At 44.5% G+C, this 24,544-nt stretch overlaps 1 long non-coding RNA gene and 1 gene segment (V, D, J or C); one reads left to right on the forward strand and one right to left on the reverse strand.

Moving 5' to 3' along the window:
- LOC115461302 overlaps positions 1-24,544 on the forward strand; it is a 1,201,995-nt gene that overhangs the window by 519,551 nt on the left and 657,900 nt on the right. Inside the window, 1 exon segment of the V gene segment in view lies at positions 13,223-13,289. Within this exon segment, the coding sequence occupies positions 13,238-13,289 (52 nt within the window).
- The window catches only part of LOC115461316, a 444,252-nt gene that overhangs the window by 3,289 nt on the left and 416,419 nt on the right, over positions 1-24,544 (reverse strand). The gene's annotated exons all lie outside the window — the stretch shown is intronic.

Genomic DNA, 24,544 nt, shown 5'->3' on the forward strand with positions numbered 1-24,544 from the left:
GTTTTGTTTCCTGCAGAATTTTCAATCTATTCGATTCAAGGCCCTCTTTAACATACAATGCTACCCCTCCACCAATTCAATCCACCCTATTACTATAGTATAATTTGTACCCTGGTATGACAATGTCCCACTGGTTATCCTTCTTCCACCAGGTATCAGAGATACCTAATATATCTAATTTTTCATTTAGTGCAATATATTTTAGCTCTCCAATCTTATTTCATAGACTTCTGGCATTCGAATATAGACATTTCAAACTATGGGTCCCTTTTACTAAGGTGTGTAGGAGTTATGCACGTAAAAACACGCCTCAAATTAGAACTACCGCCCGGCTACCATGTGTCACGGATGGTAATTCCAGTTTTGATGCATGTCCAAAATACACAGCAGAAAATAATTTCTATTTTCTATCATGTGGCGCTAACTGGGCAGTGATCAACAGTGTACGCGTGCTGATGATTACTGCCTGGTTAACACGTGAGACCTTACCGCTAAGTCAATCGGTGGCGGTAAAGTCTCAGGCCTAAATGGACACAAGTTGATTTTTATTTTGCCACACGTCCATTTTCTGCCAAAAATAAAAAGGCCCTTTTTTCAGGCATGCTGAAAAATGGTCCTGCACGTGTCCGATACATGTGCCAACACCAGTGCAGGTCATTTTTCAGTGTGCCTTAGTAGAAGGGCCCCTATGTTTGTTGTTCCTGTTAATTTGCAATCTTTTGTTTGATTTTTATTTAAGGACACCTGATCTACTATGGTCTCTTTTGCAACCTTGATATTGGGATGCCCTATCATATTCCTACCTAAGAGCCTAAATTTAGCTTCCAGAACCTCCCTCCCACATTTTCCTATGTCATTGGTAACCGCATGTATACCTTTGGTCTTTCCCAGTATGGCAATACTTATGTACTTATGACAGCCGGCTCTTCCCCAGCACTATCTAAAATCCTATCTAGGTGAAGTTTGAGGTCTGCCAGGCAGGCAAGTGACCAGGCGATCCTCACGTCCACCAGACACCCAGTCATCCACATGCCTAATATTCAAATAACCAACTAGAACAGCCATTCTAACCTTTCCTTTCTGGGAAGTAGCTCCTGGAGACACATCCTCAATGCGAGAGGATATTGCATTCCCTGGTATGCTGGTCCTGACTACAGGATTACTTCCAGCTGCACCAAGGTGATGCTCTCCTTTTAGAAGGCCTCTCTCCTCCAAAGCAGCACTTAGCACTTGTCTGTATTAAATTTCATCTGATATTTGGATGCCCAGTCTTCCAGCCTGTCAATATACTCCTGCAGTTTTATGCAGTCTGCATGTGATTTAACAACTTTGAAGAGTTTTGTGTCATCTGAAATTTGATCACCTCACTCATCTTTCCCATTTCCAGGTCATTTATAAATATGTTTTAAAAACTCTGGTCCCGGTACAGATCCATGTGGCACTCCTCTATACACCTTCCTTCATTGAGAGAACTGGCCATTTAACCTGTTTCCAGTCCACAACAGAACATTGCCTCCTATCCCATGGCTTTACAATTTTCTCAGAAATCTTTCATGAGGGACATTGTCAAAAGCTTTCCGAAAATGTAGATATACTTAACTACATCAGCCTACTCATCTTTGTTTGCATGTTTATTCATGCCTTAAAAAAATATAGCAAATTGGTAAGGCAACACTTACCTTGGCTAATCTGTCCTGACTCTGTCCTGTTCGTAGAAGATAAAATAGATTTCAATTCCATTTATTGAATAAAGTGCTGTAGTTATTGTTTTAATAATTTTGGATACACAGAAATAGTGACAAACAAATGCTGTAGGTGATGCTTTTATTGGGCTAACAATATATTTATAACTAGATTTAAAAACATATCTTCATTTTGTCAGTCCAATGCAACAACATGCTTTCAAAATGCATTTATAACAAATTAAGCAATATTAGAGCTAGATTGCACTTATTCCCTCATCGGTACTATTTTGTTAATTGATGCATCTTCTGAACTTCCTCCATTTGTTGCTGTACAGCTATGGCAGATAGTGGAACATCTGACCTAATTTCAAATATCAATTAAAAATATTATAGAGGAATTAAAAAAAATAATAGTTAATTGTAAAATTAAATGACTAGATTTGTACAATTGTTGTGATGAATATTTCTCTGAATAGCTGATCATTGAATTGGTGTGATATATTATTGGATGGTCAGAGAGGTGGTGGAAATAGGGCTAGTTTGGAGCCTTATGTCTTGCTGCTGAGAGTAAACAACTTCCCCAACATGCCCAACATTAGCAAATAGGGTAAAATTGCATCCCGAGACTGGAAATGTATATGGATGTATGATACATTCAATGGGAAATTAACCATAAATATGGTTTCTGACATGTTGAATCAAAGGTTGTAAACAAGGGTTATCTAGGTCAACTAATATAATTACCTACCACAAGGTGACAGCAAAACACAAATTTATAGAACATGATTTGCGCAGATAGAATTTTGCAACTTTATAGGAAAATGTGGGATACAAATGCTACAAATAAATAAATAAATGCTCCCCAAGTCACATGCTTTAAGTAAGGGTAAAATGAATAGACTTTCTTTTTTAAGGTACATGTCTAAAATATTTCTGGTTTTGGGCAGGATATTTTTACAAGCTACTCCTTTTGCAAAATCCATGTTGAAGAATTCAAGCTCAATATTCAAAATGATTTAACTAAACAGCTTATCCTTATGGCCTGGCAAGTGGTAGTATAGTCCTATGCATATATTCTCTCCCTTGATACATGGAGTTTCTATTTCCACATTGCTGTCTGATTCATGTAGAATTTTTATTTTGTTTGACTTAATTACCTCTTTAACACAGAGCGCAACACCCCCTTCTAATTTGATGCACCCTATCATTGCAATGTAATGTGTACCCTGGTGTCCCATTTATTGTCCTTTTTCCACTAGATCTCTGGGATACTTGCTATATCTACCACTTCATTTAGGGGGAGATGCATCAAATTTACTGGGCCAGCAACATGCTGGGAGTGGAGGAGTAGCCTAGTGGGTTCAATTCCCTCCTGAGCTCCTTGTGACTGAGGGCAAGTCACTTAACCCTCCATTGCCCCAGGTACAAAATAAGTACCTGTATATATGTAAACCACATTGAATGTAGTTGCAAAATACCACAGAAAGGCAGTATATCAAGTCCCATTTCCCTTTCCCCTTTCTTGACCAGTTTAGCAAGCACATTATTCAGTGGGAGATGCACAAAGAACAGATTTATGTTTCTGGCATCAGAAAACAGGAATGGTATGCAAAGTTATTAAAATGAGTTGATTACCATTTAACTGTGCATTCCGAGCGATGTACAGACTGCAGCCTCTGCCCTTTACAACAAAACTTTTACGGGAGGTCAGGAGCTGTTGTAGCAGCACAATGGTAAATTGAAGAGGCAATTTCCCATGTGTTGGAAGGACGCTAGTACTGAACAGTGCTGATGGAGAGGAGCCCAACTGGTTGGTAAGAGTTGTCACCACTTGTGCTGGATTCTTTCTCCCTGCTTTCTCATCTTTGCCTTCTCTTGCAGGCAGTTGAGCTCCGAGGTGCATGGGATCATGAGTGTTCATGTGCATTCCCCATATAAGCAAATCAATGTGCTCCTGTTTATTCAACATGATAGGTGCATTTTAATGCCATGTAACCTACTTTGAGCCAATAATTTTGGGGGGGTTAAGCAGATGCTTTTAAATTAGATGAAATGAAATAGAAGCATGTGAGAGGGGGTGGGAGTCCATGCAATAATGCAGTGTGCCAACGACATCTCTCCCTTGCCATGTACACTATTCAGAGGTGGTGAGCACAGCTCATAGGGTGTTGGGCACAGTCTCAGGTGTCAGAAAGGAATCTTACTCTACTTTTGTCCTCCCCATCAATCCTTTTTTGTTGTTGTTGCTTTATCTCTTCCTCTCCCCTCCCCCACACCGAGCTTTAAAATTTGGAAAATAAAAGCTACACAGGGCTTTCATATAGGCAGCTTGTATGCATGAATGCTTCGGAGGGCTGTTCTGGGCATGTACAGCTTTGCGAGTGGAATCTCTGTGCATGCTCTGGCAGCCTTCCCTATGAGTTGCACATTAAAGGTCCATGCAGCTCATTTGCATGTGACTTCTTCTGAGCATAGCTTGCTATTTCCACCTCGGTAATTCTTACCGAGGTGGATATAGCGAGCAGATGTTACCGGGAACTTTTGTGCATGAGCCCGTCATTGCTGAATACTCTGACTCTCCTATCTTATTTTTCAGGCTTCTAGCATTTATATACAGACACTTCCAAGTGTGTTTTTTCCTTGCATCTACAAGCTGCTTAGAAGTTGACAGGGATCATTTGCAGCCTTCACTCTGTTCTACCATTAAACACTCTTGGCTTTCTTTCACCTTTGTTGAAATCTCTCTGTTACATACATATGTTTATCCACACATTGAGGATGAGTCTTTGGAAGTGTGATATGAGCAGGGAATAGTCTAATACTCATATCATACTGCTGGACTTAAATTTACTTCAGCAAATCAGCAACCCAAACAGCAGGGGCAGATTTGTATTCATATCTTTTCCAAGCCATTTTTCAAAACTGATAAAGTCTACAAATTAAAAGTAGCTTGAAATTTTACAGATATATCCATTTTTTTAAAGTTGCTTCATAATGGCAGCTAAGTTGGAGGAGGAATAGCCAAATGATCAGAGCTCTTTGTAATCTTTAGCAAGTTCCTTAACCCTCTTTAGATTGAAAACCCTTTTGGGACAAGGAAGTACCTATTGTTCCGGAATGTAACTCACCTTGAGCTAAATCCCAAACAACCATCAGGTTCCATCATCCTTTCCACTCTCTTCTTTTTTGTTTCTCTCTCAGACTCTTAATAAGGTATGGTAAAATTTTGCAGTTACCAAATGATAACAGTAAAACATTTACTTTTAACTGTTGGGGTCATTCCCAGCATTTCCCCATTCATTTCACACTAAATAAAAAACACTAAATAAAAAAGGTATCATCTTATTTTCTTTTCCATGTTTTATTTTGTTTGATTTCTATTGATAAATTTAACACAGAAAATGTCTTTACTCATGTGTAAACTTGATGGCAAATAATATGATATAGTTAGCTTTATCTCAAGGGTGCATCAACTGTTCCACCTTATCTGCCACAATAATACCTAGTGATAATTCTCTAAGGAAGGCACCAAGAATGTTCACAAATAACCTGAATATTGGCATTTACATCTGTATGTGCACACACACAAAGGTAAATGTCACTATTCTAGCTATACACTTAACTTTTTTATATAATTGCACCTATATGGAATAGAGCATAGTTTGTAGGTGGGCATTTACATAGGTGGAGTCTGGGCATAGCACATTTACACACATAGAGCCAGATGCATCAACCAAACGTTAAAAAATAAAAAATGTAAAAGTGCTTAACGATTTTTAAAAAACGAGGAATGCACTACAAAAACACTCCAGAAATGGTGGGAGCGGTATTGCAAAGTAGGATGTATCACAGAATCGTTAAACCAGTCATTAATCAGCGCCTAAAGCATGCGCAGAGCAGCCAAGCGTTATGCTGGCTGCTCTGCGCATGCCACAAAGGCCCAGATGTCAAAACAAACAAACAAAAAAACCCACAAACACGTGTGTTTCGGGAGGGGGCAAAGGCACTCGTCATGAGCGTCCTGTATGGACGCCTCGCCTCCCCCCCCCCCCCGCTGCTCCCTGCTTCCCCCCCTCCGCACGAAAAAACTCCAATTTTAGCAGCCCCAGCCCCGGGCCGGCCCTCCTACCTTCCTGTGTATTCTCCCACACTAGCTCCACCTCCTGCCATGCTCCGGTCCCGTGCCCCGCCCCCGCCGCCACCCCTTAGGTCATCGTCGCCGCTGCCCCCCTCCAACGACCCCCCCTTTGCCTTACCGGCCCGTGCGCGCCTCCCACCTCTGCTGCATGGGCAAGAACAGCTGATCACCAATTCAGAAGGCCTCCTCAGATGTCCCTTCTTTCTTCCTGGGCCCGCCCTCCTCTGACGCTATGGAGGGCGGGCCCAGGAAGAAAGAAGGGACATCTGAGGAGGCCTTCTGAATCCCCGATCAGCTGTTCTTGCCCATGCAGCAGAGGTGAGAGGCGCTGCATGGGCCAGTAAGGCAAAGGGGGGGGGGGGGGGTCGTTGGAGGGGGGGAGCGGCAGCCACGACCAAAGGGGTGCCGGCGGGGGCGGGGCACGGGACCGGAGCATGGCGGGAGGCGGAGCTAGTGTGGGAGAATACACAGGAAGGGAGGAGGGCCGGCCCGGGGCTGGGGCTGCTAAAATTGGAGATTTTTTATGTGGGGGGGGGGGAAGCGGAGAGCAGCGGGGGAGGCAAGGCGTCCATACAGGACGCTCATGACGAGCGCCCTTGCCCCCTCCCGATCCTTTTTTTTTTTTCTTTTTTGGTGCTGAGTGAGAGGGGAGCAGCGGCGACCTGGGGCATCAATAAAGGACGCCCCTGACGCGCGTTTTTGCCCCCCTAGTTATTTTTTTTATGGATTTTGAAAACTTCTAGCAGACTGACAGCCCTAATGAGAGGTACAGACCTCTCGTTAGATTTCACTGTGTTTTCCTGCGTTAAACAAATCGGAAAAGGTTAGTGCATATCATTTCAATGGGATTTGAAGAAGAATTGCTCATTTGCATTCAGTTTTCGTTAGCTGCTACTGTCGTCGGAAAATAGGCTTTAGTGCATGGAAAGGATAGGAAATTCTTCCTTAAGGGCTCATTTAACGATGAAAAACGTTTAGTGCATCTGGGCCATAGACAATAGAGTAATAAAATCTATGCACATTCTTTGGTGAAATAGGCTGTAGTCAGCTCTGTTACTTCACAGGTTTAAATCCTTTTAAGCACAGTCTCTTTTTCTATCTCTTAAACACACAATATATAATCCCAGTCAATACTCTTCATGGGGCTGGCTCCTAGCAAAGCCCAAACTCTGTGGCAACTAATGCCATCTCAGGCCCCTTCTGGACATACCCCACATTCATATACTTTAAGAAGATTCTGTAAAGTTTCCTCCTACACATATAATCAACTCCTGAAGGCTGACTTGACTCTTACAGTTTCCTACCCCAGGAAAACATCTACATTCTGACTACTCTTCTTCTCTCAGCACTGCAGCCTTTTCTTTCTCCATTTCTGAATCATTTGCTGGGCAGTCCTCTTTCAGGAGTGATCCCTTGAGGCTTCTTGACTGGAGTCTCTCTGATCTGTTCTACCTCAGGGCATTTAACCTCATAATGCAGACCGTCAACAATATGAAACAAGAGATCAAATCATCACAATTCTCATGTAGAGCCACAAAACACCCTAATTCATGTTTAATGTGGGATAAAATGCCATAAATAAGTAAATAAATATAAACTTTTAATGTTGAGCACCTGATTCTCAAAGTGGACATATTCCAAACACTATAATGAAAATAAAATGATCTTTTCTACCTTTGTTGTCTGGTGACTTTCTGATCATGCTGGTCCAGTATCCGATTCTGCTGCTATCTGTCCTCAGTGCACGTCAGGAAGTCATCCTCGTTAAATATCTCCCTGGCAACCCAGGACACCTCCAGCCAACCCCCCCTCCCCCGCTCTCCCAGCAGTAAGGTAAACAAACCATAAACCAATTTCTACAATTGGTTACACAAGGCTAGAGGGCTTTCACTGCAGCTCCTGCTGTGAGGATGGAGGTAAATCAACAATTTAAACCTCTCAGAGCACAGCAGGGGAGGCTTAGCCTGTCCAAGCTTCTTATACCGGGCGCCTATGCCACCATGTACTTCAAAATGGCATATCCACATAGATGTGAAAACATACACCAGCCATTAAGCTGGCATAAATGTTTTCACCTAGATATGGAAGATATACACATAAATTACAGTATTCTGTAAGCTACAAATGGAAGTGGGTATGACCACTTTCAAACTATATACTATCGATGATATGAGCCTAGTTATAGAATGGCACATATCCAGTATATTGGCATTTATACACATAATGTGCACACATCTGCACTTATATGTAATATTCAGGCAATTTATGCACATACCTGATGCCTAAATGTTGGCACCTTCTTTAAAGAATTACTCCCATGGAGGACCATTCTATAAAAAAGGAGCCTACACTTAGGCACTGAATCGTGCATAAGTTATACTGGCAAATGCTGATAATCTACATAGGCGCAATTTTATAACTATGCAATATGCAAGTAAGTGTGCACATAACATAGTCTGGGTCAAGCACGGGCAGGTGCACACAATGATATAAGTAATTTCTAGAATATTATAAGTTATGCACATAACCCTTCCACTTAAGTACTACTACTACTACTAACTAACATTTCTAAAGTGCTACTAGGGTTATGCAGCGCTGTACAATTTAAACATAGAAGGACAGTCCCTGCTCAAAGAACTTACAATCTAAAAGACAAGAGAACAATCTAAAGACAAGTGTACAATCTAGAGGACGAGTGAACAGTTAATCTGATACGGTGGATAGATTGGGGCATTCTGTATTTCTCAAGCGGTTAGGCACCGAAGGCAGCATTGAAGAGGTGAGTTTTAAGCAGAGATTTGAAGATGGGTAGGGAGGGGGCAAGGCATATGGGTAAAGGAAGATTGTTCCAGGCATAGGGTGAGGCAAGGCAGAATGAGCGGAGCCTGGAGTTGGCAGTGGTGGAGAAGGATACTGAGAGAAGGGCTTTGTCCTGTGAGCGGTTACACGCGGGAACATAGGGGGGAGATGAGGGTGGAGAGGTAGTGAGGAGCCGCAGACTGAGTGCATTTGTAGGTAAGGAGGAGGAGCTTGAATTGTATGCGATATCTGATCGGAAGCCAATGAAGTGATTTGAGGAGAGGGGTGATATGAGTATATCGGTTCTGGCGGAATATAAGACGTGCAGCAGCGTTCTGAACGGATTGAAGGGGGGATAGATGGCTGAGTGGGAGGCCGGTGAGGAGTAAGTTGCAGTAATCAAGGCGAGAGGTAATGAGAGCGTGGATGAGGGTTCTGGCTCAGTTGTTGCTCATTCTATGCCTATTCCACACAGTCTTTCATGTTAGCTGTTTACCACATGCTATCTCTTAAGATTCTGCATTAACTGTCAGTGTGTTTATGCTAATTCTTATATGACAGCACCGCCAGGCCAGCACGCCCTCCTGGCAGTAATTTAAGAATTGGTATGCGCCCATAACATGTGCTTGAATTATTTATTTATTTCATCCTACGTACGCTGGTTCCAGTGGTAATCGGCATTTGGCACGCACCGACTGGTCACCTGACGTGTAGCGCGTGAGCCTCTACCACTAGATCAATGGGTGGTGTTAAGTGCTCAGGTCGGTTTGGGGCACACACTGGTTTCAGTTTTACCTCAGGCCCTTTTCCCGTCCCATTAAAAAAAACAAAACTTTTTTGTAGACAAGGTAAAAACTGGCTCCGCATGCACGCAATATACACACCTACACTACCGCAGGCCACTTTTTACTGTGGCTTAGTAAAAGAACCCCTTACTGAATGACAGAGAATTAATGCCACAATAACAATATTCTTACAGGATTTTCATCTTTTTTTTTGTTACATTTGTACCCCGCGCTTTCCCACTCATGGCAGGCTCAATGCGGCTTACATATTGTATACAGGTACTTATTTGTACCTGGGGCAATGGAGGGTTAAGTGACTTGCCCAGAGTCACAAGGAGCTGCCTATGCCTGAAGTGGGAATCTTGAGATCTAAACTAACCAAAGCTAGTGACTAAAGCTTCTCACTATTCTAAGCCATTTTGATTGTAATGATCAAAATTGTTTAGATTTGAAGGGGCTCATAGATAGACAGAAAAGTGATGGTCATCACTACTTTTGATACAAATAGGAATCTGTTAATATGATTTTGTTCAGATCTGAACCTAACAGAATAAACCAGAATTTAAGAGTTGGATTCGAACTGTGTTTAAACTGATTAATTATATCAGTACTATAATTATAAGATATTCCTGAGATATATACAGAGGTTCATCACCCCTATCCGAATTATGAAGTACCATATTAATATGAAAGTCAGTAACTATGCTGAGCCACTTGTTTCTTAGCGTAAATATTCTTTTCATACCAACTCTATTTTCCAATCAAACTTTTCTTTAACCTGAGAGTTTTCTCCTGGTATTTAGGATTCTAGTTTAAGCAGGTCCAGACTCTTTTGACCTACAGCAGCATGAAACTTCATTTGCAAATACCTGGAGTTTTCACCTTTTGTATAATCCATCACTTAGCACAGTCATTGTAGTGGCCGTCCTTGGCTAGGCACCATATACCATGTCTCCCTCCATACAGGGCCGGCCCAGCCCGGTAAACGAGGTAAGCATGGCAGGGGGGCACTGACCTCTGGAGGACGCCACCGCGCCATGCTTACCACCGCCGCTTACCTCAGCTCCCGGACCCCGACAGCAGCGCTGGAGCCGGCTGACACCGGCTCGCAAGAGCCGGTTGTTAAATTTATTGGCATCTTGTGAGCCAGCTTGTCTCTCCTCTCCCGCTCCACAGGTCGTCCATCATCTCCTGTCTGCCCTCAGCTCCCCGATATCCCTCGTTTCCTTCCTGCCGCCACCGCCCTGCCTTTAAATATTGTATTTTTCCTGGAGTCGCAGCACTGACATTGAAAGCAGCAGGCTCGGCTCTAGCCTTCCCTCGTATGGTTACGCCCTCGCGGAAACAGGAAATACATCAGAAGAGGGCGGAACCATGCGAAGGAAGGCTGGAGCCGAGCCTGCTGCTTTCAATGTCAGCGCTGCGACTCCAGGAAAAATACAATATTTAAAGTCAGGGCGGTGGTGGCAGGAAGGAAAATAGGGATATCGGGGAGCTGAGGGCAGACAGAAGATGATGGACAACCTGGGGAGTGGGGAATTGGGGGGGGGGCTGGAAGAAGGCAGGAAATGTCTGGCGTTGAGTGGGGGAGGGGCTAGAAGGGAGATGATTGACAAGGACTGCTGGGGGGGAGGCTGGAAGCAGATGGTTAACATGGGTGAATGAAGGGGATGGCAGGGGGGCAAAGAGGGTTGCTAGACATGGGTGGATGGAGGTGAGGGCAGGGGAGAGGAGATTTGCTGGACATGGGTAGATGGAGGGGAGGGCAGGGGAGAGGAGAGTTGCTGGGCATGGGTGGATGGAGGGGAGGGCAGGGGGAGAGGAGGGTTGCTGGGCATAGGTGGATGGAGGGGAGGGCAGGGGGAGAGGAGGGTTGCTGGACATGGGTGGATGGAGGGGAAGGCAGGGGGAGAGGAGGGTTGCTGGACATAGGTGGATAGAGGGGAGAGTAGGGTTGCTGGACATGGGTTGATGGACGGGAAGGCAGGGGAGAGGAGAGTTGCTGGACATGGGTGGAGAGGAGGGTTGCTGGACATGGGTGGATGGAGGGGAGGGCAGGGAGAGAATTGTTGGACATGGATGGAGGGGAAGGAAGGGAAGACAGGAAGGAGATGCACATGGATGGAGGGGAAGGGAGAGACAATAAATGCTGGATATGTATGGAGGGGAGGGAAGAGAGAGGAAGGAGATGAGATGAGGGAAAAGGAAGAGAGGAGAAAAACTGCACATGGATGGAGAAAATAGGCAGAAGCTGGATCCTCTGGACAGTCAAGTCTGCGGAGGACCCAGCTTTTACTTACGGATATAGAGCAAGAAATGAAGAAGAAAGGAGGAAAGTAAAGAAATAAATGAAAAGGAAGCCCTGGAAACGGAGTTAAGATGACAGATAGCAGCAGAATCAGATACTGGGCCAGCATGATCAGAAAAACAAAGTCACCAGACAACAAAGGTAGAAAAAAATCATTTTATTTTCATTTTAATGTTTGGAATATGTCCACTTTGAGAATTTACATCTGCTATCGTATTTTGCAATGTATAGCGATGTGTTTCTTTCTAGTTTTCTGGTATTGTGCTGCATGCAGAGTCTAACTTCTTAGGATTTCAGGTTAATTTTTGAAGAATTTGAAGAGGGGTTATCTCTGTTCTGCATGTGTGACTGCAAGGTTGCAAGTGTCTGAATAGGGATCTGTTTGTTAGATTCTGAGATTTTGCTAACACATTGTTTTTCAGAGTTGGCAAGACTGTATGTTCTCATAATTCCTGGTCTGTATGCTAATTTGGTTTGTGTCGTTTTGAGTATAATGGAGCTCTAACAGCTTACAGAAATTATTTATAATGAAAACAAAAAAAAACTACAAGTTATTTCTCTTCTATACTGGTAATATTTTCAATGATGCCATGGCTGGTAAAAGGGGTGTGACTACTGTAGGGGCGGAGCCATAGTGATCCCGCCACTGGATGGGTAGGGGTTCCGACTAATAGGCTGCAGGAGGGCGCCAGAAACCCTAGGACCGGCCCTGCCTCCATAACCTGGTAATGCCTGAACCCTACGTCCTAAAAGCAGGTGCCGTTTGTTCTCAGAGTGTGAATGTTACCTCTGGACTGTCCTCAGCTCTGGTTGTATTGAGAAATAGAAGTAAAAAATCATGAGCTTCAACGCACAAAATGAGGCAGTGGGGATGAGCCACCAGGCTGACTTCCTGGCCATTATTTTTGATGTCAACAACTCAGACATTTCTCTATTTAGCTTTGTGTCTTTTGTCCATTATCATACTGTTCAGTACCAAATTAGTTAGTTTGTCACTAGAAGCTCAAAGTACAGGACCAGCATATTGCATTCAATCATCTATAAATTTGAATAAAGGGAAATACATCCAAAGTCACTTGCCTAAGATTGCAGAGTAGATCAATAGAAAGGGAAATGAGACTTGATATACCGCCTTTCTGTGTTTTTTTGCAACTACATTCAAAGCGGTTTACATAGTATATTCAGGTACTTATTTGTACCAGAAGGCATAGGAATTAAGAACTTGTCTACACAGTCCTATCAATGAATAGGATAAACTGGGCTCCAGCTTTTAAATCTGATTCTCTGCAATGTCAGCACAACATAATGCAAACTTGTGTATAATAATAATATAACCCATAATATAGTAAGGATAAACCAGTCATGCTAATTTGGCCAATAAACGTAGGTGGTGTTCTCTGATATATAATGGCTTGTTTTGCATATTCATACCCATGAGACATTTCACTAATGCTGGGAGGATTTATAAATGTTTCCTTTTACTCTTTATGGTTTATTAATCAGCAACTGCCAGTCAGGAAGGATGAAAATATCACAGACTCAGCTCATCTGGATCCTGCTCCTCTGGGTTAAAGGTAAAAATGCAAAGTTTCTCTTTATTCAAAATAAACATATAAAAGAAATCTATTACTTTTTATAGATAATGTTTTAAATAAAAAAAATCCCCAGCTTATAGGCACTATGCTACAGTTTGGATTTTACAATTCTGAGCTACAATCATGTACTGTAGGTACTTCCTCGCCCAAATAGGGCTTATAATTTTCAGAGGTAGGATTTGAACTGTGATTTCCAAGTCCACTGCTCTAACCACCAGGCTACTGCTCCACTTTAAACTTTTGTCATATTTCGTTCTATCTATCCTCTCTTTATCCAGATTCCAGTGAACAGCCTGTGATGACTCAGTCTCCAGAATCCTTAACAATGTCTGTGGGGGACACAGTCACCATCAGCTGTAATGCTGATGAACATGTATTCAGCTATGTAGCCTGGTATCAACAGAAACCTGGATAGGCTCCCAAGCTTCTTATCTATGATGCTTCTAACCGTTTAACTGGGATCCCACAGCGGTTCAGTGGCAGTGGATCTGGGACTGATTTCACTTTCAGAATCAGTGGAGTTCAAGCTGAGGATGCTGCAGATTATTACTGTCATGAGAGTTATAGCTCTCCCACAGTGATACAGACCCATACAAAAACCTTTTTCCTCTTTTTAGCTGTTGCTGCTGCTCATCTTTTAACATGTGAAGCATAAATCCAGCTCAGAGCTCATTCCACATCATAGAATTCTTAATTTTCACTAATATATCAAAGGTTCTCCCCCTTCTCATCATAGAAAAATCTCTCAACTGATGTTTTATTAAATACTAGTAAAAAAGGCCTGTTTCTGACACAAAAGAAACGGGCGCTAGCAAGGTTTTCCTCGGAGTGTGTATGTTTGAGAGCGTGTGTGAGAGATGGAGTGTGTGTGTCAGAGAGAGAATAAGAGACAGTCAGAGACAGCTTGTGTGTGTTTGTGTGAGAGAGAGAGTGTGTGAGAGACAGAGTGTCTGTGTGTGAGACTGTGTGTGTGTGACAGAGAGATAGAGTGTGATAGGGAGTGTGTCAGAGAGAGTGTATGTGAGAGACAGTGAGTGAGTGAGTGTGAGCCCCCACTCACCCTCTCGCAGGGCCCCCCTCCCCACCCTCACCTCTCTGGTCTCAGGACCCCCTCCCTACCTCCCTCTCCCCTGCCCCCCCTGCAGCCATCCATGTCCAACGGCCCTCCTCTCCCCCTGCCCCCCTCCAGCTACCCATGTCCAGCGACTTTCCCCTCCCCCCCAGCGCATCAAACCCCCTCGCCACCCGCAGCTGCCAGTGGTAACGCTGTCCTGCAGCTGCTGCTTCTCCTGTTGAGCAGCAGCAGCCGCTAGAAAAAGAAAAAAGTGATAAATGTTTTTAAACCCCGCCCAAATCATTCGCAAATGCCCAAGTCTTAAAACGCAGTCTCTGCAGCTGCTCCTCCTCTCGCCTGTCACGTCACTGCGCTCCTCCGGGGTCTTACTCCAGGGGCAGTGACGTGGAGGCAAGAGGAGGAGCGGCTGCAGAGACTGCGTTTTAAGACTCGGGTATTTGCGAATGATTTGGGTTGGGTTTAAAAGCATTTATGTTTTTTTTCTTTTTGTAGTGGCCGCTGCTGCTCAACAGGAGAAGCAGCAGCGGCCGGACAGCGTAACCAGTGGCAGCTGTGGGTGGCGAGGGGGTTGATGTGCCCGGGGGGGGGGGTGTTGATATGCTTCGGGGGGGGGGGGGGTGTTTGATGTGCCTGGTGGGTTCTTGGGTGATGCGCCGAGGGGGGGGATCTGTGGTGCCGCACTTGTAGATTTTTGATGCGCCACTCCCTGCCACTTGCTCTGAAGTGGCAGGGAGCGGCGCACTGACAGCTGATTCCCAGGCAGGGGGAGGAGTAGGGAATCACACTTCGCTTGCTTCGCTACTCCTCCCCCGCCTGGGAATCAGCTGTGAGTGACGTCATCCTGGCTACGGAGCCTAGCTCAGCAACTCCAGGAGCCACAGACACAGGCAGTCCCACATTAGAACGGTGGTGAGAATTATTATATAGGATAACAAAGGACAGAGACAGTTTATGCAGCTTAGAAAAATGCAATGGACATTAAGTGCAGCAATGTAATTTTCATCTCTAGAGTTGTAGCTAAAGCTGACAGTAAAATAAAATAGTGCTGAGTTTAATCTGTATCAAATTTAAATGTATTAGTACCACATTAAAAAAAAAAATCATATTACTGGAAACTAAGCATCAACAGGGGCATTTATAGGCTTCTTTTACAAAGAATTTGCTGGTTGGAATGTGCTCAATAATTCCAGAAGTGTATTAGAGAAGTCTGTGGTGACACCGATCCTTTTCTAACAAACCTGCCAGTGTGTATATGTATTTGCAGGCATCAGGAGCAGCCTTTTGAGAAATATATATGTGAATAACACGAATGGCATAAGCCCAGCAGCTTTCATGTGCAAGTGTCAGCGCTTCCACATGGAAGTGACAGTTTCACAATCTCCACGTGTAAGTGACACAGCTTCCACGTGCAGCTGCCTCATTTTACAAATATAATGCCTTCACTCCCACACCATTCTAATGCAGTCTATCTTCTTAAAGCGTACACTTATGCACAGCCCTTTCTTCCATATATATCCCCCAAAACCCACTGCCCAGAACTCTACACCATTACCATAGCACTTATGGCTGAAGGAGGGCACCTAGATGTGAGTACAGTGGGTTTTGGGGGCAGTTTGGAATGCTCCCATTTACCAGCACAAGTGTAACAGATGGGGGGGATGGGCCTGGGTCCACCTGGCTGAAGTCCACTGCACCCACTAACAACTGCTCCAGGGACCTGCATATTGCTGTGATGGAGCTGGGTATGACATTTGAGGCCGGCAAAAAAAAGTTTGTAAAGTTGTTTTTGTTTTTTTTTTTGGTCGGAGGGAGTTAGTGACCATTGGGGGAGTCAGGGCTGGTCATCTGGTCATTTAGGGCACTTTTTTGGGACTTGTTCGTGAAAAAAAAGGGTCCAAAATAAGTGACCTAGTTGCGCTAAAAACGCCTTTCTTTTTTCCATTATCGGCCGAGTGCGCCCATCTCTCGGCCAATAAACACGCCCCAGTCCCACCTTCACCATGCCTCCGACACGCCCCCATCAACTTTGTCCATTTCCGCGACAGATTGCAGTTGGAGACGCCCAAAATCGGCTTTCGATTATACCGATTTGGGCGCCCAGGGCAGAGGGAGTAGCAGGGAGGGAACGAGCGGACTCAGCCAACAGGCGCGTGGCACCCCCCCCCAGCAGGTAAAAATGCACCCAGGGGGAGGGTGTAATTTCGCCGGTGGGGGGAGTGTAATTTTGCCAGTTGAGGGGGCTGCACTGCACCCGGAGGGGCGCATCGGCGATCCACCCCGGGTGTCAGGCAGCCTAGGAACACCACTGAACAAGAATTAGGATTGACCAACTAAGTGTAATGAAGATACTTGTCCCTTGATTGCTCTATATAAAGGGAGTTTACCTAGGGAGGGGTGGGTAGGACTAGGACACAGGTAACCTCAGTTACTAATCAAACCAAGTCTGAAAATGTCCAGCGTAACTCACAAGGTAAACTTAAGTTCTGTTTTCTTTTCTTTTACCAAACAGATCTAACCAAACTGCCCCTCTTCCAGAGCTATGAGTCACCAGATGCTATGTAACCAAATTGATGAAGTCTCTGGCAATGTAGATTCAACACACTATGCTAAACAATGCACCTTTAAAACAGACACCAGAGTCACCAGATTGATTGGATAATCAATGCAAAAAATTGGATAGCACCCCTCTCACTGCTGGACAACTGTCTGCATCTTAGTATTATAGACTTAATTAAAACTTCTTATAGTAAGAGGGATATCAGATGGATGTAAAGAGTCTTAAGATTATATAGTATAATTTGTAATTTATGTAATTAAAAATCTAATGAAAACTGCCCTCTTGTTGACCTAATTAGAATACGTGAAGAGTTGAGCTGGGGTGGGTGGGAATGATGACCAAATTAGGCCCTACTGTGCCTTCTACAGACTGTTAATGCTGTATCTGAAATTTTAAGTTTTAAAATTATGGGGAAAAGGGTAAGACTAGCTAATGAAGTTTGCTTCTTTTTTTTAATTTTATTCTGTTTATCAATATGCTACAATTCCTCTTTTAAACCCAATCTTTAAGTTACATGGATAGCGCAGCTACATCGCCAAACGCTAACCGATTAGCATGTGGTTAGCACATGAGCCCTTACTACCTACAAAATAGGTGGCAATAAAGGCTCATGCACTACTGGCCACATGCTAATAGGGAATTTAGCACATGGCCATTAATAGGAAAAATGGAAAATGGGGCCCTTTGTATCGCTGCAGTAAAAGTGGCCTCAGCACAGGGGAAAGACCCACGCTGGGGATAGCACAGGTCACTTTTTAGTGTGGTTTCGTAAAAGGGCTCCATAATTCAAGATGTAGCCAACTTGGATTTTACAGTAATAGATAGTTTCTATTTTAGTTTTGCTGCACTGATAGGTTTAGAGGTAACAATCAGACTAGAGCCATCACAGCAGAGAAAGATAAGGGTTATGTGATAAATATTCAGCTGGCACTGGTCGGTATTTTCTTGGGGGGGAGGTTGGCTGATGCTGCTAGCATTATGCCAAGATATTCATTGCCAGGTCATGTCTGGGCACTGACATTGAATATCCAGGTATGTGCAGCTGACTGTCGTTTATACAATTAATTTTTGACACGTGACCCACCTAAGTTAGACCAGGCAAAGATAGGACTGTGTTTTAGCTTAGGTTGTTAGAGGGAATATTCAATGGCACTATCTGGTTAAGGGCCACTGAATATCTCCTGAACATATGCTATTTAACTGAGTGGGAGCCTCTCCTGCTGTGTTAAATTGCTTTGAATATGAACTCTATATTTTCAAATGTGCCTTGCTTTGCACTTCTCAACACTGAAACTCATCTACTACAGTACTGCTGCATTCTCAGGGGCCCTTTTACTAAAGCTTAGCACACGCTAACAGACATTAGCATGTGCTAAATGCTGCACATCCTATTTTGTACCTATGGGCTACATGGCACATACTGCCAGATTCTACACAGCATGCCTTGATTTCCGTGCAGAAATCCAGGCGGATTTTATAACAACGCACATAAGGGGCCGTTTTACTAAGGTGTGCCAAAAAATGGCCTGCGCTGGTATAGGCACGTGTTTTGGATGCTCGCAGGTCCATTTTTCAGCGTGCCTGCAAAAAAGGCCTTTCTTTGTGGCCAAAAATGGATGTGTGGAAAAATTAAAAGCAGCGCACGTCCAGTTTCGGCATGAGACCTTACCGCCACCCATTGACTTAGCGGTAAGGTCTCTCGCGTTAACCGGGCGGTAATCATCAGCATGCATACACTGCCAATTACTGCCGGGTAAGCGTCACGCGGTAGAAAATTTCTACCTCACGTTTTGGACACACATCAAAAATGAAATTACTGCTTGAGGCATGCAGTAGCCAGGTGGTAGTTCCAATTTTACGTGCATTGTACACACGTAGGTACCTATGCATCTTAGTAAAAGGGCCCCTTAACAAAGTAACTAGCATTGTTAACAGCTCTTAAGAAGCAATATTAAGCACTAATTGGTAATAATTATAATTTATACGTACAAATGCCCTAGCGTATTCTGTAACACACTGTGCCTAAATTCTAATGTGTGCTGCAAATATTGAGCTTGGCTATGGGCATGGATATGGACATTTTGTGGGTGTTCCAAAATTTACATGCATTGTTACAAAATGTGGCCCAGTGCGCGTAAATCTACATGAAGGAATTTACACCATGTTTTCATTGGTGTAAATGGGTGGATGTAATTTTAGTCGCAGTGACGTCTGCCTAGGTGTATTCTATATACCGCACATAAATCTAAGCAGTTCTTATAGAATACGCCTAGGTGGAGTTGCTTACCGCACAGATTTTTCGGCACAATATATAGAATCCTCCCTTGGAACACTAAGGGCCTTTTTTGAATGGGCTCCGTCAGCATTACCGCGGGGGAGCCGCTAGCGCAACTTGATAAAAGAGGCCCTAAGGACTTCTTTTACAAAGCTACACTAGTGATTCCTGTGTAGTAAATGAGAGGAAGCCTATTCAAATCCTATGGGCTTCCTCTCATTTACCTGCTGGAATCGCTTTGTAAAAGAAGCCCTTTAGTAAAAGGGATCCTCAGTTTGTCACCACATTCTTTATTCTCTGAGGTATTTACAGGGTTGACTTAGAGGAAGTAAAATTTGCATAGATCAGATATTTGCATATTTGTCTGCAGATGTTTCTCCTCGTTGCTCTATACCTTTATAAAAGTTTTATCACATGAAGGATAACAGTTGAAAAGCTCCTAACACAGAATAATGAAGATGGTGTCACAGACTCAGTTTGTCTGGATGCTGATATTATGGATTTCTGGTAATAAATTTGAAAAAAAACAATTACATATTATTAAACTTAAAAATTATTACATGGATTATTGTGTCACATTTTGTAACTTGTATTACTAGTATTAGCTAAAACTTGTAAATGCATATTTTGAATTGTTTTCACTCATTCTGGACTGTATTTTCTGTCTTTTGAACTTTCTTTTTATCTCCAGATTCCAGTGGAGAGATTGTGCTGACTCAGTCATCAGAATCCTTATCAGTGTCTGTTGGAGACACAGTCACCATCGGCTGTAAATCCAGTGAAAGTGTTGGCACTGCATATTTACACTGGTACCAGCAGAAACCTAGACAGGCTCCAAAGCTTCTTATCTATCAAACCTGTAACCGCTCTACTGGGACCCCAGAGCTATTCAGTGGCAGTGGATCTGACTGATTATACTCTCACAATCAGAGGAGTTCAAGCTAATGATTCTGCAGATTATTACTGTCAACAGGATAAGAACTTTCCTCTCACACAGTGATACAGACCCCTACAAAAACTTCCTCCTCTACTTTAGAGTGTTCCATTAACAGTTATCAGTTTTAATCAAGAAGGTTATTGCTTGTCTTAATTTAGAGGGTTTCTGTGTATACGTTTACATAGTAACATAGAGGGGCATAATCGACCAGAAACGCCTATCTCCATGGGCGTTAATCTCTGAGAACGGGTCCGTGAAGGGGCGGAGTGAACCGTATTTTTTAAAAAAAATAGACGCCCATGCTTTATTCGCCAAGGTGTGAGCTGGGCGTTTTTGCTTTTCACCGATAATGGAAAATGAAATCGCCCAGCTCAAAAACGAATAAATGCAAGGCATTTGTTCGTGGGAGGGGCCAGGATTCATAGTGCACTGGTCCCCCTCACATGCCAGGACACCAACCGGGCACCCTAGGGGGCACTTTTACAAAAACAAAAAAAAAGGTAAAAGAGCTCCCAGGTGCATAGCACCCTTCCCTTGGGTGTTGAGCCCCCCAAATCCCCCTCAAAACCCACTGCCCACAAGTCTACACCAGTACTATAGCCCTAAGCGGTGAAGGGGGGCACCTACATGTGGGTACAGGGGGTTTGGGGGGGGTTGGACGACTAGTAGCATTAAGCAGCACAATTGTAACAGGTAGGGGGGGGATGGGCCTGGGTCCAACTGCCTGACGTCCACTGCACCCCCTAACAACTGTTCCAGGGACCTGCATACTGCTGCTTGGGAGGAGGGTATGACATTTGAGGGTGAAAGTAAAAAGTTGTGAAACATCATTTGTTGTGGTGGGAGGGGGTTAGTGACCACTGGGGGAGTCAGGGGAGGTCATCCCCGACTCCCTCTGGGGGTCATCTGGTCATTTAGGGCACTTTTTGGGGCCTTATTCGTCAAAAAACAGGGTCCAGGAAAAGTGCCCTAAATTCTAGCTACAAACGCATCCATTATCGGCGAAGGGCGCCCATCTCTGTTCGGGTGATAACCACGCCCCAGTTCCGCCTTCACCACGCCTCCGACACTCCCCCGTCAACTTTGTCCGCATCCGCGATGGAGTGCAGTTGAAAGCGTCCAAAGTTCGGCTTTCGATTATGCCGCTTTATTTGTTTTTGTGAGAAGAACGCCCATCTCCCGGTTTAGGTCGGAACTTGGGCGTTATTCTCGTTCGATTATAAGCAGGATAGTAACATAGTAGATGACGGCAGAAAAACACCTGCGCGGTCCATCCAGTCTGCCCAACAAGATAAACTCACATGTGCTACTTTTTGTGTATACCTTACCTTGATTTGTACCTGTCCTTTTCCAGGCACAGACTGTATAAGTCTGCCCATCACTATCCCCGCCTCCCAACCACCAGCCCCGCCTCCCACCACCGGTTCTGGCACAGACCATATAAGTCTGCCCAGCACTATCCCCGCCTCCAAACCATCAGTCCCGCCTCCCACCATCGGCTCTGGCACAGACCGTATAAGTCTGCCCAGCACCATCTCCGTCTCCTGCCACCGGCTTTGCCACCCAATCTCGTCTAAGCTCCTTAGGATCCATTCCTTCTGAACAGGATTCCTTTATGTTTATCCCACGCATGTTTGAATTCCGTTAACGTTTTCGTTTCCACCACCACCCGCGGGAGGTGTATACTTTTAGGCTGAATACTTTAAATTAGAGGCACTCAGACCTCTCCTGGTGTAATGCCAGCCAAATAGATTTTCATGGTATGCATAATGAATATGTTTGAGATACATTTGTGAGCATAAAATGTATCTCATGCATATTCATTATAGATATCCTGAAAATTTGTCCACATTGTGATTCCTATTTAGGTTTGAGAAACACTATTTTAAATATTTTGACTTTATTAATACAAAAAATATAAAGTAGCAAAAATTATTGTTAAAAATACAACTAATTAAAATTAAAATCTATTAACAAAATTAAGTTGGTTGATTACTGTCACAAACGCCTAGCACCCACCTGGGATTAACCCTGCGGCCATCTGGAGGTTCTGCCATCAGCACTGCTCTACTACTACTACTACTTAACATTTCTAAAGCGCTACTAGGGTTACGTAGCGCTGTACAATTTAACATGGAAGGACAGTCCCTGCTCAAGGAGCTTACAATCTAAAAGACAGGTGTACAATCTAGAGACAAGTGTACATCTAAAAGACACATGTAGAATCAATCTGATAGGGCATACTATATTTCTCGAAAGGTTAGGTGCCGAAAGCAGCATTGAAGAGGTGAGTTTTAAGCAGAGATTTGAAGATGGGTAGGGAGGGGGCTTGGCGTAGGGGTTGAGGAAGAGTGTTCCAGGCATAGCGTAAGGCAAGGCAGAATCAGCGGAGCCTGGAGTTGGCAGTGGTGGAGAAGGGTACTGAAAGGAGGGATTTGTCCTGAGAGCGGATGTTACAGGCGGGAACATAGGGGGAGATGAGGGTAGAGAGGTAGTGGGGAGCCGCAGACCGGGTGCATTTATAGGTAAGGAGGAGAAGCTTGAATTGTATGCGGTATCTGATCGGAAGTCAGTGAAGTGACTTGAGGAGAGGGGTGATATGAGTATATCGGTTCCGGCGGAATATGGCCCACCTGCACCTGTTGTCCTGGACTGACTAAGAATCCTGTTTTGTTTTTGTTTTGGGGGGTCTGTGGGTGCTTTCTAGGAACTTTGGGACCCCTGGAATGTGGCCCCAGTGTCCTAGAAATCACTAGGGAATAACCTGAGAGTGGTAGACTAGCCCAGAGGCAAGCGAGACCCAGTCGGTGGGAGGAGGGTGCTAGTATAGAGTACGTGCCCAGGTGCAGGCAGGCCTGGGCAGTGCTGGCCTGGAAATAGACCCTTTAAGTGGCCACAGGGTTAACCCCAGGCAGGTGCTAGGCATTTTGGGACAGACCTTTAGTCCTTCTTTTTTTGTGGCAGCGTGACAAGATTGTTCAGGCTCGGTGTGTTTTGAGGTTCAGAGCTTTTAATTTGTAACTTCCAGACACAGAGCACAGTGAATGAGTTCAGCAGTAACAGGTGCCCTTCCCCATTCAGGGTCTTTTTTTGGTAGTGTTAGGAGATTAGCAGCATGCTGATGGTGACTTGTAGCAGCCCTCAGACTCCAGATATGCCTGACCTAACACAAGAGCAACCGGATGACCTCAGCGGGGAGGAGCTGCAGGACCAGCCTATGCATAGTTCTCCTAGGGGGAGACCAGACTCCTTGTGGGTAGAGGCCCTTGAGCTGGCAGGACCAGATGCCACACCAACTGAGATCCGGCAGATCTACATGGTAGAGCAATAGCAACGAGAGGAATGGGAAGAATGACAGCGGTGAGAGGAACAGGAGCGGGAATTCCAGGTGCAGAAACTGAAATTGGAGATGGAAATGACCCACAGGGCCGGTCTTAGCAAGTGCGGGGCCCTGTGCAGACCAATTTGGTGGGGCCCCATCCTAGCCCCGCCCTAGCTCCGCCCCCACCCTAGCTCCACCCCATTGATAAGATTATTCCATTTTTAGAAATTTTTTTATTTATGAAATTTCAAATAAAGACAAATGAAGCTAAACTTGTACAAAAAAACTGATTGAAATAATAAGCACAATGCTATCATGAAACCTCCCCTCCCCAGAAGTGGAGTGGCCGAGCCACGGGATCATCATGAATGATGCGGACGGTCATCCGAGGCGAGCGGAGGTCGGAGCAGAGGCAGAGCGGGGCCCCCTTAGGCGCGGGGCCCTATGCAGCCGCCTTGGTCGCCTCTGCCTAACACCGGCCCTGATGACCCATATCCAAAGCTCCAGCCTAATACCTGCACTGAGGCCAAGGCAGGATCCACAGCCCATATTAGGCCCAACTTGTTTGCATGGTTTGATGATACCCGAGGTGACATAGACGGATATCTAACTGCTTTTGAAAAAATTTGCCGCCTCAATGAGATTCCTCAGAAAGACAGGGTGCGCTATCCTGGAGGAAAGCTCACTGGTAGAGCACTTGAGCCATTCCAAGGACTGTCCATGGAGACATGCTCACAGTTCGAGGAGGTGTGCAAGAGAACCGTTATACCATTACCCCCAAGACCTACAGACTAAAGTTCCATACTTTGCAAAAGGAAGTGGATGATACTCACAGCGAGTTTGAGATCCCTTCTCATCATTTCTTCTCCCTCCAGGGTATCCACTCTATTGGCTATTTTCGTGTCATCTGCAAAAAGACACACCTTTCCTTCCAACCCTTCAGCAATATCTCCCACAAATATATTAAACAGAATAGGCCCTAACACCGACCCCTGAGGAACTTCACTGCTCACCTTCCTTTCCTCCGAGCGGCCATTTACCACCACCCTGTGCCACCTGTCAGTCAAC

The sequence above is a fragment of the Microcaecilia unicolor genome, chromosome 2, assembly GCF_901765095.1.
Source record: "Microcaecilia unicolor chromosome 2, aMicUni1.1, whole genome shotgun sequence".
Taxonomy (NCBI): Eukaryota; Metazoa; Chordata; class Amphibia; order Gymnophiona; family Siphonopidae; genus Microcaecilia; species Microcaecilia unicolor.